At 40.6% G+C, this 21,158-nt stretch overlaps 1 protein-coding gene across 2 annotated transcripts in view; it reads left to right on the forward strand.

Moving 5' to 3' along the window:
- Positions 1-21,158, forward strand: part of efna3b (ephrin-A3b) — a 97,670-nt gene that overhangs the window by 69,853 nt on the left and 6,659 nt on the right. The window contains exons 2-4 of one of the 2 annotated variants that reach the window (XM_060870787.1): positions 2,783-3,069; positions 5,638-5,703; positions 8,228-8,305. In XM_060870787.1, the coding sequence (XP_060726770.1) occupies positions 2,783-3,069; positions 5,638-5,703; positions 8,228-8,305 (431 nt within the window). The remainder of the gene's footprint in view (positions 1-2,782; positions 3,070-5,637; positions 5,704-8,227; positions 8,306-21,158) is intronic. The other variant, XM_060870788.1, reaches the window with a different exon arrangement.

Below are 21,158 nucleotides of genomic sequence, written 5' to 3' on the forward strand. Positions count from 1 at the left end.
AATTAATGACCAATGTTCCAGTCCTGGAAAACACATGGAAAATGAGAGAAAACATGGAATCCTGGAAAATATCTTGTTGTCCTGGAAAATTATTATTTTTAAATGTTCTTGATCATTTAAAGAACAGTTTACAACTGGTCGAAACAATTAACGTTAGTAACAGAAAGCGCTCTGTTCAGGGACGCTGAGTTTTGACAGGTTTTTTGTTATGCTGTTTAATCTCGCTGTGACGGATGACGCTGTCTTGTGTTGGCGGTTTCAGGTGCTAGGAATGGTTTAAGTGCTCGAATGTTTTCAGCAAATGGTGACGGGTAAGCAGGTTATATTAACCTTGTTAATCTGAATATCATGTGCAAGGGGAATGCACAGCAAACTAAAGCATGCATGACGGCATTGGCCTGAGAAAGGAGAGGGTATTAATATGTGCAGTCTTTTTATTTTATAAATGTTGAAATTTCATTCACATGACAAATTGTCTTTAAAAGTATAGTTAAGTAATAGCCATAAAGTGTACGTTGTTTTTAAGACTTCTGGAGAGAAGAACATATTACTTTAGGCCGTGAATCTTTTTTTGCTAAATGTGAAATGTCCTGGAAAAGTCCTGGAAAATGATCTCTGAAAAAGAGTGGGAACCCTGTATCATGCTCAGCGCACGGTTTTCACACAGGCCACGTTTTCTGCTGTACGAATCAGACTGCAATTGCTCCAGGCTCTCAGCACCATTGGTCTGGTTTCAGACTCATTTGATTCCCTTTGCTCGTGTCGGGGGCACGGTGGCTTAGTGGTTAGCACGTTCGCCTCACACCTCCAGGGTTGGGGGTTCGATTCCCACCTCCGCCTTGTGTGTGTGGAGTTTGCATGTTCTCCCCGTGTCTCGGGGGTTTCCTCCGTGTACTCCGGTTTCCTCCCCCGGTCCAAAGACATACATGGTAGGTTGATTGGCATCTCTGGAAAATTGTCCGTAGTGTGTGATTGTGTGAGTGAATGAGAGTGTGTGTGTGTGCCCTGCGATGGGTTGGCACTTCGTCCAGGGTGTATCCTGCCTTGATGCCCAATGACGCCTGAGATAGGCACAGGCTCCCCGTGACCCGAGGTAGTTCGGATAAGCGGTAGAAAATGAGTGAGTGAGTGCTCTTGTGTCATCATAAACATTTATGTAAAACACAACTATATCGACTCACCTTATATTTTGTTTTTTTTTTGTTTTGTATCAATGCTGTTATCTGTCCGCATTACTGGGAGTTTTGTTTCTATGCTCCTGTTTGTTTTCTTCTCCTCCTATCTGATTAAAGCTCCTCCTCACCTTCACAGTGTTCCCCTGCCTCTAAAGCTACATGCTCGTCATCAGTTAAAACACAAGCGAAGGTTACTTCACCTCCCGAATGAGTGCAGACCACGAGTACGAGCTGCGTTCACGTTCACGGGACCCGAGGTTACCTACACCACCTCCTACAGGTGTTCCGTGACGCCATGCGCTTTCTGGTCCACATGACAGCTTTCACATTAGCAAGTTTTCATGTGGACCCCGTGCTCTGTTTCAGACTAAACCAACAGTTTGAAAGCTCCTTAAGTGTCTACACAAGTCAGAAATACACCCTTGATCAGACTTCTGGTACAATAAATAAATTCACAGTGATATAGTGAGCCGTTCACTATGCACAGATCTTTTTTTTTTTTCCATGCAGTAGCTGGTTGATAGAAGGATGCGGTAAGAATGCACGGTCAGTCTAATGGGTTTAAGTTTGTTAAGAGCAATGAGCCATCACTGAAATTAGCCAATGCTTATTCTAACAAAGCACACCATTAGTCAAGCAAGGCTGAGTTCTCAATTTAACACTTGGCATTTTAAACGGGTGTGTCTGGGCGTCCCAAGTGTGCGCGTGGGTGTTGGTGCTAGATTAGGACAGATTGCTCGTCTAGCCTGTCTAGCACGAGTAAACATTTTGCCCTGGTCGCTTTTGTTATGAAAAATGTGATCGTTTTTCATAAGCGGCGTCGTGAAATCATCGCCGATAGAATCAGAGCGGTCACTAGTGTGATTTGAAGTGATTTTGCAATTAGACGATCGATACAGGCGGACCGGTAGAAATGATGATTGATTCGGCGATTGGGTTTAATGAATGATTACACCTTCAGGCTGTATCGTGTTTGTTTTGTGATTTATGTTGTTTCTTTATAGAGCAGGGATCGATCATGCAGACGTTTCACGAGCATTAACATAGACTGATTCTTAATTGCATTAGCGCATCTAAATAATTCAGATGCTTTTTTAATGGTGGCTCTGAATCGCCAGCACGGAGCAGAACCTGGCAGGATGCGTAAGATGTAGGTGTTTATTTGGCAGCGAGACAAGTTTTTTTTCCGCTTTTCTGAGTCAGCGGATAACTCTGAGAAGAACCAGGCAAAGTAAACAGTGTGTGTGTGTGTGTGTGTGTGTGTGTTAGAAAGAGTGAGTAAATTCAGCTGTAATCATTTTTCCAGGCCCAGTCTTGCATAAGCCGCATGTACACTATTTTGCCGTTGATGTCTTTTCCAACACCACTTTTATTTTGACTTTTAATTTGTATTTGTATCTAATCTTCTATAAATAATCATAAATCTGATGTTTGGCAGTGGGAGTGTGAATAAAAGATGGCAACTCATACCAGTTTTATATAAAAACATATTTACCAGTCTATTCCTAACACTTCTATTTCACCTTGTTACTTGCATGTCAGAATGACCTGAGCTGAACAGAAACATGATGATTACCGTGTCTCTTTGTGTCTCTGTTTCTCTCCAGTCTGCGGAGGGAAGGGTACACGCTGAAGGTGAACGTGAATGATTACCTGGACATCTACTGTCCTCATTACAACGTGAGCCAGCGGGGCGTGGCCGAGCAGTACGTGCTGTACATGGTGAGCTACCGTGGCTACCGCACGTGCGACCCTCAGCTCGGCTTCAAGCGCTGGGAGTGCAACCGTCCGCACGCGCCGCACGCGCCCATCAAGTTCTCCGAGAAGTTTCAGCGCTACAGCGCCTTCTCGCTCGGCTACGAATTCCACGTGGGCCACGAGTATTACTACATCTGTGAGTGACAGCGCAGCATGACACAACACTACAGCACACCACCCATCCCATAAGCCTGTCCTGTACAGGGCCACGGTACCAAATTTGCCAGTGTTTAAAAAAAAATAAAATAAAATAAAAAATTTTACAGGACAGATTGCGTTACACACACGTAATAAGATTTACTACAGAATTGTGTATTCTGTTTAATCCACACCTCAGAGACTTGACCACTCTATTACTCAAGCAGGTACAATATATTCAATAACATGATGAGATTATTATAATACAAATTTAGAATATATTAGAGTCATTCCAAACTAAAAAAGTTCTTCTATTTAGCAAGTACAGTAATTGTGCTACTATCTATTTTTTAAATCTAGACATTGGCTTAATGATCTTGTGTTTGTTTACAAACAATGTAATAAAAAGGAATATTAGCCGAATTTGGCTATATTTTAAGATATGATAGCTTTATACTTAGGTGTTCTTTACTGTAAGTTACCGTTTTTAAGTTACAAGGTGAAGCTGAACTTTGAAAATTGTTACCAAGATAATTGTTGATCTAATTTTCTTCTTGTTGCGGTGAGGCAAAGGCGAGTGAGGATCCAAATGCAGATTAAACGTTTAATAATCGAAGCCAAGAAACAGAGGACAGACAGACGGACAGACAGACAGACCAAGGCAACACACAGAGCTCTGTAAATATATAGATAACCTTTGAATCTTTAAATCACCAACTCTGTGTGGAGTCTTTAAACAAATTAATGAGAAAGAAAACAAATTAAACAGGGGCCTACATTTTGTTCATTCGTCCAATTATCTGTAATGTCTTGTCAAACCCCATACTGCGGTTCCATGTGTTAAAAAAAAAACACTAGCACAAAAACCAGCCGTATAATTATAAAGAAAACAAGGAATAAATATCAGATGTGGTCTGAAATGCTAGTTCACTCATAATGGGATAAGGGATTTAGGTTGTTATACTTCTGCTAATTTGGTTTATAATGAATTACCTCAGCGCAAACAGCAGCTTTGTCCCAAATTGGAAAATTTGTTACTTTTGTCAGTGTTTCAGCAAAATTGGAGGTACAAATATATTAAGGATTTAAAACCTTTATTTATTATCTCTTATATTCTAGACAGTTTAGGTACCCGGTGGTCCAGTTGCAGGATCCCACCCTCTCACCGACAAGGCCTAGGTTTTTATTCCTGAGCAGGGAACCAGTGCCGCCACTGAGGGTTTTACCCAAGCCTGGATTAAAAAAAATGGGAAGGTTGCATCAGGAAGCGCATCTGGTATAAAACCTGTGCCAAATCAAATATGTGGATCGGATGATCCGCTGTGGCAACACCAAGCAGGGAGCGGTTAAAAGACAACAACATTCTAGACAGTTTATAGAGGTGTTTATAGAGGGTTTCTAAACTAAGTATACACCTGTATACACCACGAGCATCCGATCATATCCACCGATTATTATTTCAATCAAGATTCCACCTGTTTCATCAGCTGATCTTGTCTTTCAATAGACTCAGGTGCATTTTCTGCTTGGTTGGAATGAACCCATGCTCCCTGCCCTGGTCTAGACAGTACAGAAATTTTTTAGGACACACCATCCAGGACAGAAGAAGAGAAGCCCTTAAACATTACCATTCCAGAGGGCTTTCCCATTCAGGAGTCCTCAATCTAAATCTTGCGCTCATGAATTCTTAAGAGTCAAACCTGAGTGAGTAGCCAAACATTTCTGAATAAAAAGAGGATATTGCATCAGTAAGAGCTTGCAGCTTGGGCAGTTTGGGAAAGTATATATAGAGCAGTTCGAAGGCAGAACGTGTGTGAAACCAGAAATCACAGCAGACGAAGCATCTCTGATGACTATTAAAAACAAAATAGGCATCGTTAAATAATAGGAATAAAATCCTTGACTGATCTCTCAGCTCATTAAAAAATGGAAGCAAGCGCTATGAAGTCTAATTAATATTCTTACCAGAAGCTCAGCCATTTTAAGAAACGTTCCACCAGATACTAGGATGTATAGAATTTAACTCTAAAGAAGAAATAAGATAAGATAAGATATACGTACCTTTATTCGTCCCACAGTGGGAGAAAAAAAAAGTGCAAATATAAAGTAGAAGCATAGTACAAATCTATACAATAGAGTATACAAAACAAAAAGTAGCCAAATATTTGCATACTGTTTGAATAAATAAGGTTCAAATAGATATTTAAAGTCCAGACACTATGAAGCAACGCAGAGTCCAACTGCTAATTACCAAACCTAGCCTACTCGACATTTTACGGTCGCTAGCTTGGTTACTGACTCGAGCTACAGGAAAAGGATTGAAGCACAGATCTCTACTCTGATGTCTTGTCCATGGACACTGGATCAATACAGTTATGTGATTCATCAGAACGAAAGGAGGAAAAACTCCGCTCACTTCCGTCAAACCGAATTCTGGGTGTCAGATTTTACTTCACAATCACACAAAAGACTAGGAATAACGGATGATTGTGTATTCGGATCGCAACTGCCAAATTTTGGTCTATATTGGTGTGTCTGACCACTGATTGGTCCTTATCTGTTTTAGCCACGCCCACTCATCACCATGGCCGCAGCTGCCTGAGACTGAGAGTGTACGTCTGCTGTTCAACAGGTACGGCTCTATGTTTGCATCTTTGTTGTTTAACTATCCGTCTATTCATTCCATCGTTGACCTTTTGATACATCAATCTGTCCCTCCATCCATCTGTTTACCAATCCTTGCTCTTATCCATTCATCCTTAAGACACAATTTCATTGATTTGTCCACCAATCTAATTTTCCTCTCCTCCATCTCTTCTTCCTCCTGTCTATAATTCCACTCATTTATCTACCACTCCTTCCGTTCCATTCTTTTTCCACCCATCGGTCATCCTCACCCATTTCCCATCCATCTTTTACTACCCATACCATCCATTCTTTCCTCCACTCATCCGCTCTTCTATCCAACCCTCACCCATTTCTCATGCATCATTCCTTGCCTCTAAATCACCGTTTATCCATCCATCTACCCAACCACCTATCTATCTTTTCTCTTTCCTATCCATCCATCCACTCACTTATCTTCCTTTTCCTTATTCTTACTTTTTTCCATCAATCTGCCCTCCTCTCCAAAACTTCCTATCTATCCTTCACTAGCACCTATACCATTCCTTCCATTCTTCCCTATTTCAACCCATTAGCTCTTCTATCCAACCCTCATTCATGCACCCACCCATCCTTTCTTGCACCTATCACAACATCATTTACCCATCCACCCAGTTGTTAATCCACCTTCCATTCTTCCCCTTTTCCACCCATCGTCTCCAAAACTCACCCGCTTCCCATCCGTCTTTCACTACCCATCTGTACTCACTCACTTCTCCACCCATCCTTTCTCCTACCGATCCACCCAATGCTTATCCGTCCATCCATCATCCAAACACCCACACATACTGCAAGCGCTCTCCATCTGTCCAACCGTCTATTCGTGCATTTACTATCCATCTTTCCAACTTGCATTTGTCCTCACGTTTATATCCATCCACCCACACAGGCATCACTCATACACACTTCCTATCCAATCCATCCATCCATCCTTTCATCAGCCCATCTACTGTACGAGTGACTGCATAATCATTTATCTCTCTTACAGGATCAGAAAGTCAAACAAACTATTTCTCTCCACTTTTCATGCATCTTTCACAATCACGCCCTGTCTGTCACCAGTAAATGTAGTGCAAGTGGACACTTGAAAGGATCTACTCCAAGACAGAGTGTGTGACAGAAAAAGACAGCGAGCAACAAGAAATATCTACATACATTTTTGTTCATATATACATACATATTTACTATATGGTCAACACTTCAGAATACACAATGAAGAGCAGGTCTATGTTTAATGTAACCTGGGATTGTGCGGATTGTGTTTTGTCCCATTGTTAGCTTTTAGATGAGCGCACTGACATTTTACAACACAAAAATCAGACCTTGTGTGTGTGGAGTTTGCATGTTCTCCTCCGGGTACTCCGGTTTCCTCCCCCGGTCCAAAGACATGCATGGTAGGTTGATTGGCATCTCTGGAAAATTGTCCGTAGTGTGTGAGTGCGTGAGTGAATGAGAGTGTGTGTGTGTGTGTGTGTGCCCTGCGATGGATTGGCACTCCGTCCAGGGTGTATCCTGCCTTGATGCCCGATGACACCTGAGATAGGCACAGGCTCCCCGTGACCCGAGGTAGTTCAGATAAGCGGTAGAAGATGAATGAATGAATGGAAAAACCGGGCCATAAGAGTCGTGCAACGTAAAGCCGGCTCATGAATCAAAGAATCAGACCCTGCGGTACTATGTTGCACTATTTTCACTACAGCACCAAATCCAACACACACAAGAAAAATAGCTCACTTTTCCCCCTCTTTGTCTCCATTAGTGTTGGTTGGTTGCAATGTGCATCCACTAGACTGCAGCGTACTTCTTGCAATAAATTTTCTTTCACTGTCAGATCTCATTTTACACACTGATTACAGCTACTCACTCCCTTCTATCCTCTCCCTCTCTCCCCTTCTCTGTCTATTCTATCATTCCTGTCCCTGCGTGGTTCAGGTTCGTGTAGCCTGGCAAACTGTTTGTCAGCCCAGAGTGTTATTTTAACCCTTTCGCCTCCCTCGCTCCATGTCTTTGTCTCACCACGTCCTCCTCTTTTCTGCCAGGACTTATGTGCATTAACAGTTTCTCTCCTCTGTGTGTGTGTGTGTACTGCTGTGTTATCTTAACCCCTGCTCTTGCTCAGTGTGTCTCTGCATTCTTCTGTCAGGATGAGTCTGGTCTGATTGCTCAGTCAAGCCTGAACACATGAGTTCATATCAGCACACTGCTGCCTGGAGCGCTGCTCTATACTGCATACAAACAGAGACACACACTCACACAAAATAATATACATACAGTACATATGTTTATACACACACACAATTATATATGCACACATGGGCACACACAATAATACACACATATGTGATCACACACGCACACTAATGGTTTTGAAATTTACCAAGACCATTATCCATCGTGAAATAGCAGAATCTGTGTGTGTGTGTGTGTGTGTGTGTATGTGTGTGTGTCAGAGAGAGAGAGATTTGATTTTTGTACTTTTTCCTCTTTACCAGCAGCAGATGCAGAGGATGAAGCACAGCCTACAGAGCCAGATTACACTCTAAGACCTAACATGAAAATTGATGACCTCGGTGAGTTCACACACACACACACACACACACACACACACACACACACACACATACACACGCACGCACGTACGCATGTACGCAACTAATGACTAACCTGCACACACATGTAGGCTGACTCACATACACACACATACATGAGAGCCATTAATAACTCATGCACACACACTTTTCACTAGATCTGGATAATTTATGACTACTAACACATACAGTATATCCACTACAACAGTGTATCCTATATGCAATGTAGAACCTTCGAGGATAATGATTAGTGCTAATCTAACAATTCACACTCTTTTGCTTGCTCACGTTTCTAACACTGCGACTTTTTAGTTCTCTTAAAACGTGTGACTCAGACTTCAACACTATATTTCATGTGTATTCACTTCAGTCATTATCACTTCAGCAGTACTGACGCTTTGCATATAAGAAAGCTGTAATGTGTGCAAAGGAGAGAGTAAACACACGTGCATAAACTCAGTGTGTAATTTTATTTGGAGTATTTCTATCATCGTCATCATAGTCTGGGTCAGAGAACATGCAGGCAACAACAAACAGGAACAACCCATATACAGCAAACGGGAAAACAAAGTGAGATACAAAACCAGGACAACGTGAGAAACAAAGGCTTGGACTCAGTGGTTTAAATGGTTAAAAGTCTGAGAGGGGAAAAAACAAAAACTTGGGGTACATCTCAATCAGCTGCATAGTTCATAGTGCATAAGTCAGGGCAACAGATCAGGGAGTCTGACATTTTAAGAGCTGTCTCACTGAATTGCTGTGGCTGGCGTCACATCTCTAGGGTTAGGGGTTCAATTCCCAACCTGCTTCCACCTTGTGTGGGTGAAGTTTGCATATTCTCCCTTAGGTTTGGGGGTTTCCTCTGGGTACTCTGCTTTTCCTATCAAAAATGTGTGTGTCTTGTCCTGGGTGTTCTCTGAGTCATGGGCTCCCTACAACCCTGTGTCTGACAAACGGAACAGAAACCATACATCTTTCCTCCATTTTATATATATATATATATATATATATATATATATATATATATATATATATATATATATATATACAGTATACTCTACTACCAACAACATACTTACAAGACACTGTTTTGATCCATATTGTTAACACTAATTTGAGCTTTTCACTTATAAGCACATCCTTTCAAACACTAAACACCTCAAGTTGAGACCAAAAAAAATCCAGCACACACCACACATGGCTGTATGAACAAACAAGCATCTTCTAAGCAACTCCTGTGCGCAGTGTAATATTAGCACTAACCCACGCCCCTGCTGATGACTATTATCGGTCTTGTTATGTAGCGACACCGGCAGGCTAAAGAGTCGAAGGATGTTGCTACAGCATAACCATGAGTCAAACAAGGTGTGAGCTATAGTTAGTGCTGATGAGCATCATGATGCAGAGGCTAGCATTAGCTATGATTAGCTGTGACAGCACGAGCCCTCGTGCCCCCTCCTTTTCCTGTCAGGCCTTCGGTTTGACAGGAAGTTATGCTCAGCTCTGTCACAGCGAGTCAGCTCAAGGACAAAGTCTGGACTACGGAAGAAACGACTCGGATTCGACCGACTTGTAACAGCACAAGCAGAACCGTTTTCACGGTGAAAATTAAATCAGTGAAGTTGAAATGAGTTTTTCTTCTCATCAGTCTATTTAATGTCCAGTTATTAACAGTGATCTGGTTACAGAAAGCCTCCTGAGTGACACTTTAGTGGGAATTCAAGTTAAAGTTAACGGACAGCTGTGGGCGGGTCTCTTTTCCGATACATGAACCTTATTGCCCTCGTTGTAATTGTGTTTAGAGTATCAGCTTACACAGAGGCCAGAGAGGAAAGGGCCGTGATCACAAGAGGCCAGAATGTCTAAGTGACAAATTGTGCAGTATTTTAAACAACTGTTCAGATTGAGAGAAACTTCACTTCCTCTGATATTTAGCTTAAAGAGTAAGATTAATGAGTGCTCGCCATCAACCAAAAATCTTTATCAGTCTAAAGAAAAGAAACCTGTTTCAGCCAGTTTTCTGCATTACATAACACACGTCTCTGAGGCTGAAACGTCCCACTGGTGTATCATATGGCTCTAACTCATCTCTATGAGGCTAATAGTCTTGGGTAATACCAGAAATGCCAATAAAGTTATTTGAACATACTGGCAGTACAATTCATAATGTTCATGCTGAAGTGCTTGTAACACTGGGTGCAAGCCGGGAATTCACCATTGCAGGGTGTCGTTAATTACAGCAGATTTCTTAAAAACTCTACAGGAAGCCAGGCTTAACCTAAATTCATTAAAAATACAGCAGAGAAATGTTTATCAAAGTCTCTGTATTATTCATTATATTGTTTTCGTCCAACTGAATATTTTTTCGAATCAAATGTTGAAATCTCTGACTGCAATATTTACAGTGTTTGTTCATTAAACCCCAAGCCTTTTCAGCACAGCCTGCATTAAAAAAAAACACAGAAGTCACAGAAGGCACTGACGCAGCACTAATAGACAGCTATTGAAGCCTGGGCACCAATTAGCATGTGTTAGGTGTTCTCGCACAGGACTAAAGGTAAATGCTCAGGCTTTTAACTTGTCGTTTTGAGTGCTTCCCGAACGTTATGATGATTGTTAGACCTCTCAAAGAGGCGGAACCTCGTGACCACGTAATAATGTGAAATCTGGGAAATAAACACAACTGACATGTCAGGGTTAAATATACCAGCACCAGTCAGGATCGCTTGGGAACCTGTTGTAATTGTGTAATTTGTAAATGTTTTCAAAACAATATAAGCACATGTTCTGTGTGATTACTTCTGAAATATTGTTATATTTGTTAAATTTCTTATATTTGTTGAAATACATAAGTCGAGCTAGCTGTCACTCCCTGGGATGCACTTATTTCCAGGGATTTCAGAACAGCGCAACAGATATTGCGTCATCGGGTAGGCGTGGCCAAATAGGTATTATCTGTAAGGGTTAGATTATCTGTATTTGATAATCTAACCCTAACCCTAACCGTAGTTTTTGGTTGTTTATTTGTTTTCGAAAATAGTTTAACTGTAAGACAATAAAGCATAATAGATATAAAATATAAAATCTACCTGTATGACTGTTTTGTCCTTCATTATCCATCGTAGGTATGCTCTTTTTTTTTAAATAGGGCATTTTTCCAAGACCTCCAGAAACACGCCCACTTTACGTCGTGGTAACGAAACCCCTGGAATTTAGTGAATGCCATCAGTCCCTTCTTTACCTACAGCTTAGTTAGGCAGACACTTCTAATGTTCAGCTGATTTTTGAAAAGCTTTTGAATGCTTTTTGATGCTCATCCTTCTAAGGAGACTCAGATTCAACAGTGTGTTTGAATTTAAAAGTCAGGGAGGTAAAAAAAAATAAACTTCAGCTGTTCCGGGACAATAAAATCAATTGGCTGTGGTCGTATGCTGGATCCAAATTCACCTACTTGTAGAAAGCACTAAAAACACTCTTTGTGGGGAAAACAGTGCATACATTTGAGTGTGTTGCAAGAGATTATGCGAATGCTGGGACATGCTAACACGTCATGCGAAGGAAGAGAACGTTGCTGCCAAGCTTGTCACTGCTTTTCAGTTTTTCTTCATTCATTCTTTTTTATACTCCATCAGTTCATTTACAGTTCCCTTGATTTATTTTTGCACATTTCCTTTACACCTGTCTCTCTAAAATGCATGAAAAGGGCTAATTTTATTAGGCACTCGATCTCTTCATCTAACCCTATAAGGCACTCTTTTACATGTTAATTCATTAACCTCAAATATCAATAAAAACTTTATGTAGTACTTAACATTTATTTCTTACACTTAAATATTGAAGACACATCACTGCTGTTAAAATGGTCTGCCATGTTTGCAGATTCAGCAAAGCAGTCACAAATCTCTCTTCCTCCACACAAGTGTCCACAGATCCAAAATTTCAACAATCTCCCAGAAATAGTAGACCATTCAGGTACCTTTGGGGTACTCATTTCAGCATACTAAGATTTGGGACACACTCATTCTAATCTCAGCCGCTATTTAGGACGGATAATAAGTGAATTGGGACACGACATTAGATTCTAAATCCCTGTGAGTTGACAATATTTTTCTGTATGTATACTGTATATACTTTCAGGAATTATTTAAAGTTAACAGTCTACCTAGTGGGGGCACGGTGGCTTAGTGGTTAGCACGTTTGCCTCACACCTCCAGGGTCGGGGTTCGATTCCCGCCTCCACCTTGTGTGTGTGGAGTTTGCATGTTCTCCCCGTGCCTCGGGGGTTTCCTCCGGGTGCTCCGGTTTCCTCCCCCAGTCCAAAGACATGCATGGTAGGTTGATTGGCATCTCTGGAAAATTGTCCCTAGTGTGTGATTGCGTGAGTGAATGAGTGTGTGTGTGTGTCCTGCGATGGGTTGGCACTCCGTCCAGGGTGTATCCTGCCTTGATGCCCAATGACGCCTGAGATAGGCACAGGCTCCCCGTGACCCGAGGTAGTTCGGATAAGCGGTAGAAGATGAATGAATGAATGAATGAGTCTACCTAGTTTTAAGAAGTACACCTAGAGAAAAAGGGAACCAACGTGGAACTGGTGGAAAATGTAAAACTCAAGACCCTGGAGCTGTGAAGCAGTGACAATCTCATGTAACCCATAATGCTAATGTGGCTGGATTTTTACACAGTGTTTTTATGCGATGCTGCTTATTTTTTGGCACATTAAGAAAGTAATGATTGTCGTTACAAATATTTTACCCATTAAGCCTAGCATTAAAGAATTGTGTAAGTTGCAGACTTTCTAACAACAACTCCCACCACCATCACTCAGAAGACTGCCCTAAGTCAAATAAATTACAGCCGCATTTCTTTTACTGCTATAAATAAGCGACTCAGCTAGGATGTGAAAACTATAGTAATAATACAACTAGAACGTACATTTAATGAAGAAAATGTGAATGGTACTTGCATGAGACGAGCATGTGACATCATCGGAATACTCTTGAGGAAGTTTTCCTCATTGTGCTGAGTGTTTTGATATGTCACATGTCCATGTTGTGCTAATTTTTTATTTTCACGTGACATCACTTGACATCATCAAAATACACGTGAGGAAGTTCCCCTCATTGTTGTGAGTGTTTTGATATGTCACATGTCCGTGTTTTAAAAAGTTTTTTGATTTTGCATATTTTGGGGGCGGGGCTGCGGCACAACCGAAAGGCCAGTCTGTACACCAATTTAAAACTTTGTTCAGAGTATCACCCTAAAGGAGCTGGCTGAGTTTGGCGTAGGTAGTTCGAAAGCTTGCCGAGTTATAAAACTCCAAAGTTTATAATGGGAGTCTATGGGAAAAAAGGCCATTTTGAGACCCGGTACCGGAAGTACCGGTACTCGGATCACTTATATAAGTCATAGCACACATCTCCTCAATGAGCCGGTCGATTTGACACGTCATTCATGGGTCTAGGACAAAAGCTGCGGGACAAGTTACGCGCCGAAATTTTTGTCCGGCACAATAGTAATAATGTTCCTTTGCAAGCACCATTAATAAAAAAAAATTCTGGGGCAGTGATGGATCAACAGTTAAGGCTCTGGGTACCAATCAGATGGTAGTAGATTCTAAGCAGCCACTGATGGCCTTAGAGCAAGGCTCTTAACCATATCTGCCCTAGCTTTGGGGCAGTGGTTGATCAACAGTTAAGGCTCTGGGATACTGATCAGAAGGCTAGGGGTTCTAAGTTGTCACGATTGGGCCATTGAGCACGTCCCTTAACAAGCCTCTTCTCCAGCTTTGGGGCAGTGATGGATCAACAGTTAAGGCTCTGGGTACCAATCAGATGGTAGTAGATTCTAAGCAGCCACTGATGGCCTTAGAGCAAGGCTCTTAACCATATCTGCCCTAGCTTTGGGGCAGTGGTTGATCAACAGTTAAGGCTCTGGGATACTGATCAGAAGGCTAGGGGTTCTAAGTTGTCACGATTGGGCCATTGAGCACGTCCCTTAACAAGCCTCTTCTCCAGCTTTGGGGCAGTGATGGATCAACAGTTAAGGCTCTGGGTACCAATCAGATGGTAGTAGATTCTAAGCAGCCACTGATGGCCTTAGAGCAAGGCTCTTAACCATATCTGCCCTAGCTTTGGGGCAATGGTTGATCAACAGTTAAGGCTCTGGGTTAATGATCAGAAGGTTGGGGATTTCAAGCTGCCACCACGGGGCCAATGAGCAAGGCCCGGAACCCATTATGCTTGGGGTTTAAGGCAGTGGCTTACAGTGACTCTGTATCTGCACTCTGACACCAGCAGGAATTTTCAACAAAAGAATTGCTTCTTAATAAAGCAAGCTTCAAGAAAAACCAAATGATTTCCTCTACAAATTTATACATCTGTTTAAAGTTAAGAGGTATGTACCTGTGTATCAATAGTTACACTAGACTCTGTAGATTTACAGGAAATAGACTGTACTTATGGTGATAAAAACAAATAAAATTGTCCTGTGGTTAGTTCTGCAAATGAAACACGGTTAACCAACTTTTCTTGTTGAAATGAAAGCCAGATCAGTTTATGTTAAACTCAAGTCTTGCACTCTCACACGATACAAAGAGAAATAACACAGCCAGATTTCAATCTGTATTAAAAAGTAAGAACCAAGATAGACCTGATACCGTGTACCCTGGTACATTCCACAGAAGATATGACCAGTCAGGCTGCTATTTCCTGTTGTTAATTCTGACACATAGAAAACGCTGCCTTTCAAATACTCCTCCATCTGATGACTCCTGATAGTCGGAGGACATGCACTGAAGTCAGCTGACTTTTCTGATGTTTTTCAACTCGTAATATTAACAGTACTTTTAGCATGGCTGGTGCGTCAGCTGACTTCCTGCATATGAGCAAAATTCCAGCACAAACACACTAATCCCAAACATCCTCCTCTGATCCTCCCTTAGGCAATGTTCAAATATGTTTCACTATAAAATACAGCAATGTTTAAAAAAAAAGAAAAAGAAAAACTCATTCAAGCTTAGTACAGCTCACAGTCCGCTATCTTATATTCTTACCCCTCCGTTTATTTTTTGACGTTACCTCTTGGGCCACTGCTAGTTGTATTGAGAATTGACATGATGTTGCACATACATTAAAGGCAGGGTCTCCGATTTTTGAGAAATGCTTCAGAAAACTGAGTCGGGCCGAATAATAAACAAAAATCAAAAAAAAAAGGTAGCCAATGAGCAGAAAGGGGCGGGGCTTGTCAATATGCGGCGGAGAGAGTGTTCAGTGCGCATGTGTGACATTAGCAGAAAGCGGTTTTAGCATTGACATGGAAGATAAAAATAAAGAAAGAAATCGAAGAAAGGCTTACGATAAGGCAAGAAGTAGGACCAGTGTTAATATAGGATCAGCTTTCCAGCGCTGGAGAGAACTGAAGGAGCAGGAAGTTGGTGCATATTCACAGATTGGAGTTTCCCGAGTCAATAACTCCTGAACTAAACGCTGTTACTACACAAATAACACCTCTTTTCTATCGTAGTAATGTAGAGAGGCAGCTACAACCGCATTTTGCTAGTGATTAGCTCAGGAGTTATTGACTCGGGAAACTCTAATCTGTGAATATGTGACCAACTTTACTTAAGACACCGAGGCGCTTTTTTCCTTCTCGATAGGTGAGTAACGTTGGTTTTGCTTTGTTACACAGAACTAATATAAGCCGTCCTTTGCATGATTATGCTTGTGTGTCATTTTTGCTTGTTTGTTTATCTGCAATCATATTGTTCTTCCCTTCAGCTATGATAAAGACACATTTCTTTCCATTAGTTGCCTGGGTTACGTATGTATGTGTGGGCAGAGCTATCAATATGGGACCCATTTGGGTTAGGGGCGTGTTTCTTTTGGTGATTTCAAATGTCAACACTGGCTTTCAAAAATCGGAGATGCTACCTTTAATGAACCCTTTTATAACAGACCGCTTAACACAGAAGAAATGTTCCTATGATTTTAGCTACACATACTGCTTGAAGTCTCACAGTAGCAAAAAAAAAAAGGCTACTGCACTTAAATACACACTTAGCACTTAAATACCATTCTTCTTTATACACTTAGGAAAAAAAATCCATTTAAAAGCATCAGGTGTCTACATGAGTTTAACATAGAGAAACAAGCAAAAGGCCATGTTAATCTCAGAAGAAATTAAACTGCAGTCCTTTCAAGTCATTCTAGAGTTAAAAGAATGTCCTTGGAGAAGCTACAGTACGCAAGAAACAGCAGTTTTGGTTGTGTGTTGTTGTTTTTTACAGTATTATACACTGCAGTTGAATTGAGAATACACGCTGCATGAGGCAACAGACTGTAGGCTGACATATTGGGAGCAGAACATGATGCCAGTTCTCTCATTTTCTGTCTCTTTTTTTTTTTTTTTTAAATAATAACATAAAAAGTATGTTCCACTACAATAGAGAATAAAGCATGTCAAAGAGTTGCAGATTTTCTCCTCAAATGTCCCTTTACATTTCCCACCCTGTATGATTTCCTAGCTCATTATCTATCTTCAGGATGAAGCTCTTCATTGTCGTCTTAAAAAACTGCACTTATTAGCACTCATCGACATTATAAGGTATGTACCAGGAAAAAAAACAGATGTTGCATGTAAGGAATGATAAACAATGTGTATCACTTCCCCAACGAAGAACATGTACAGTTACATGTAATGCTGTAAAACCAGGGGCTGTAGAACCGGACGTCCTGTGTCATTGGTGTTTTTTGGTGTTTTTCTTCCCTAACCAAGTGGTGATGGTCCAGTGAATAAACTACAGGACATAAATGGATAGATCGGACACAATTCAGCGTAAAAATCAAAAGACCATACATGCACATGGAAGTTATTTGACATTATGAATACAATACAATGTGAAACTTGTACATAGCAACTCAATTCAGCCTATAGGGAGAAAGAAAAATGTGTTGGGAATTCCTCTGACAATGGCAATCAGATCTCTAGCCTTAAAACGATCGTAGTATTTAGCTAGGATAGGAGTAAAAGAGCTTTTTAAGACCAGACTTATGTGTCACTTTTGTCTTTCGAGTGTCTGCCTTTGGCTTTTTCTAAGAGGTGAGACGTCGTCCAGCCTCATGGCCAAATGGACGGCATGTGCGTCTCTCTTAGAATATGTTATCTGTTTCATTTGTCAGTGGAAGCACAATGCATTAAAGTAAAAAACTAAATGAATAACACTTGAAAATTCATTGACAATAGTATTTAGATATTGCTTCAGACAAAAAGTGCGAAGTTAAGAGTTTCCTTTGACCGTCATAGCTAACATGTGCCTCGTCCTGTATGATGAGGGACTGTTGCTGTAATTAAAGAATTTAATATCACAGGACTTCATGAAGTAAACGGGTGATGAAAAAACATCGCAAGTGCTAATAAGTATCGATAGCATGGAAAACCTTAGAGGATCTAGTCCTGAAATAAAATGGTCAATGTCATTTAAAAAAGGCATGAATTTATGAATATCGGCTTATGTCACAACTACAGCTCTCAGCTGATAACCTCTTGCAGGTATGTCATTAAAATGGTTGTATATTGTGGCTTTAAAATAGTAATTTGTTATTTCTCAATGAAAAATTTACTGTAAAATGTCTATGAAGCAAGGCAATGTCGTTTACAGGAGCTGTGAAACAGCTGATTTTTTTTTTTTTTTTTTTTTTTACCACCTTCTCATTTATTCTTTCCTTTAGAGTTAAAATGCAAACAGCTTGTGATATTATCAAGAAACCTGAAATGCACCACCATTTGTATTGAAAACCCAGCCATGGGAAGAACCTTTTGTAACATGGCTTTACGGCTAGATGATAGAGATATACAGTATAGTTTTTTGAATTAATAGTTTTTAAATTAGGGGGCACGGTGGCATAGTGGTTAGCACGTTCGCCTCATACCTCCAGGGTCGGGGTTCGATTCCTTCCTCCACCTTGTGTGTGTGGAGTTTGCATGTTCTCCCCGTGCCTCGGGGGTTTCTGCGATGGGTTGGCACTCCATCCAGGGTGTATCCTGCCTTGATACCCAATGACGCCTGAGATAGGCACAGGCTCCCCGTGACCCAAGGTAGTTCGGATAAGCGGTAGAAAATGAGTGAGAGAGTTTTAAATTATTTTAAATGTATGTATTTATTCATTTATTTTTATTCTTAGTTTTATTTCTTTTTATTAAAAAAAATCAATTCTGTTTTTATACTTCTGTAAAGCTGCATTGAGACAATTGTTAATGTTAATTGTTAAATGCACTATACAAATAAATTGAATTGTTACATTGCACCGACAGCGGAGATAAAAATCATTTACAGGCAATGAAAACAAACTAACAAACTAACAAACCCATCTATCTGTTTCTTATTAGACTTAAAGCTCATCCACCATCCAAACATTTGTATAGATCCAATAAAGTATCAACAGTGCTGTGGTATGAATCACATATGCAACATACATTGCTCAAAAGAGTTGAAAGGATGTTCTCACGGTTACGATTTTCTGACTTCTTAATTTTCACACCACTTCCAAGAGCTTTTCATGTGCCAAGAAGGCAATTCAGTTCATCTGAAAAAAAAAAAGTCTGTATCTGTCTGCCTGAGAAATGCGTTTACATTGAGATACATTTCACCTGTAATTTTTGTGTTTCAGTATTTAGTGGTTTGTGTAGGCATACAAATATTTAAATATATGACATCCATATGAGTGGTTCATACACAGATCAGCCATAATATTAGAACCCCCTGCCTATTACGGCGTAGGCCTGCTTTGTACCACCAAAACAGCTGATACACAGATACTAGTAACATGAACTTATTTAACAATTTGCACTGCGGCAGCTTTTCTGTGGGATCAGAACATCTTTTGCCTCCCATGAAAAGTTCACAGGATCTTGGATCAATTTTATTCGGTACTAACTACAGTTTACTGGGAATACCCCACTGTTCTGTTTTGTAGATGCTCTGACTCATCTAACCATCACAGTTTGTCAAAGTCACTCAGATCCTAACACTTGCCCATTTTTCCTGCTTCCAACACATCAGCTTCAAGAACTGTCAGTTTACTTGCTCCCTAATATATCACACCTTGAAAAGAGTTATTGTAACAAGATAATTCGGGGTTCAAGCCCCAGCACTTCCAAGCTGCAACTGTTGGGCCTTAGAGCCAAGCTGTATCATAGCTGCCCCTGGGCTCCGACCCCAACCTCCTCAGTTATGTGAAGAAAAGTATTCCACTGTATATGTGGCGATAATAAAAGCTTCCATGCCCCAATTCAATAATTGATGATGTTCACATCACTCTCAGTGGTTTTAATGATATGGCTGATTTGTGTACATGTATATGTGGAACACAGTCCCTACTTTTCATAGCTCATAGCTCGTACTCTGTCAGGATTACCACATGCTTCATCAAAACAAATGACTACCTTACTTCCCTTTAGTGATAAGAGCTGTTCATCTTCAATCCCATCGAAGCACATCCTCAGTGTAGATGGTTTTGCTCAATGAAGTCAAATGGCTGAAGAAACCAAATACATGAGATCTAACAGTGTATGAAGTACATGACAGTTACAATTTATTATCTCTCTCTTTCTCCCTCCCTCATTGCAGTTAGTTATAGTTATGGAGTAGAAGATGTAGAGCTATATTGATGTACAGTTACAATCCCCGAAGGTGTGAATTAATACCAAATGTTTCATTTGGCCCAAATGTGCAGAGCCATCAAGTGATTTTATTTATTTATTTATTTAGTTTTTTGATGAGCTTGATATCTTATCTTGATTTTTAAAAATATTGGCACATTCTTAGTGTTTATATAGAAGACACACCTATAGCATCACATATTAAATAGATTATAGACAAATACCCAAAGTAGTAAAAACACAAGATGTAAAAACCAGTGGAACCAGTGCTGCCAGTCAAACTGTACACACTAGAACAGAGTGGGAGTATACACGTGATTTCAAAAAAATCCTGCTTTACAAACCTGGACTGTTGAGTGCTTTCAGATTGCAACATTAACCGAGTTCTCCAGTCAGTCCCAGAAAAACAATACTGCAAATGTCTTTTTTTTTTTTTTGTAGAACAGCAGGGCAAGAAAAAAAAGTTTATTTCCTGCTTCAACATGTTACCTAGGTGTAGCAGTATAACAAATAAATTATTTGGAATGAATTTTTATTTTTGTGGGAATTTTGCCAGAAAGGTTCCCAGGGCATTTGGCTGAGAGTAAAGGTGAGCATCAGGACTGTGGGATGAAACAAACACGTTTTTTTACCTTCACACCATGAGAGAACAGCTTGATATGACGCCCACAGGACAAAGAAAGATTCGTTACCATGAGCATACAGCATTCATGTGTTCATCCTTAGTAATTACCTGGTCAACCAAATTAGTCAAAGGTTGAGAAACTGTCAGAGCCAGAACATGATTAGTCTGGGCTGCCATTATTGCTTTTGTTTATTTTACACTGTGTGCAAGTGCATAGTGGAGGAAAAAGGTCACATCGACATTTGGTTTAAATCTAAATTGAGATGCCATCCATCCATTGATCAACCGCTTATCCTGTACAGTGTCACAGGGAGCCTGGAGTCTATCTTAATAGGAAAGGGGCACAAGGCAGTGGATGCCCTGGACGGGGTGCCACCTCATCTGGCTCACACACACTTCATTCACACACCACAGACAATTTAGAGATGTCAATCAGACTACAACATCTTTGTACTGAGGAGAAAACCAGAGAGAACCCCTGAAGCACAGGAAGACGAGGCAAACTCCACACACACAATCGAGAATCGAATCCTCAACCCTGGAGGTGTGAAGCAA

This window comes from Tachysurus vachellii, chromosome 5 (genome assembly GCF_030014155.1).
Source record: "Tachysurus vachellii isolate PV-2020 chromosome 5, HZAU_Pvac_v1, whole genome shotgun sequence".
In the NCBI taxonomy this organism is placed as follows: domain Eukaryota; kingdom Metazoa; phylum Chordata; class Actinopteri; order Siluriformes; family Bagridae; genus Tachysurus; species Tachysurus vachellii.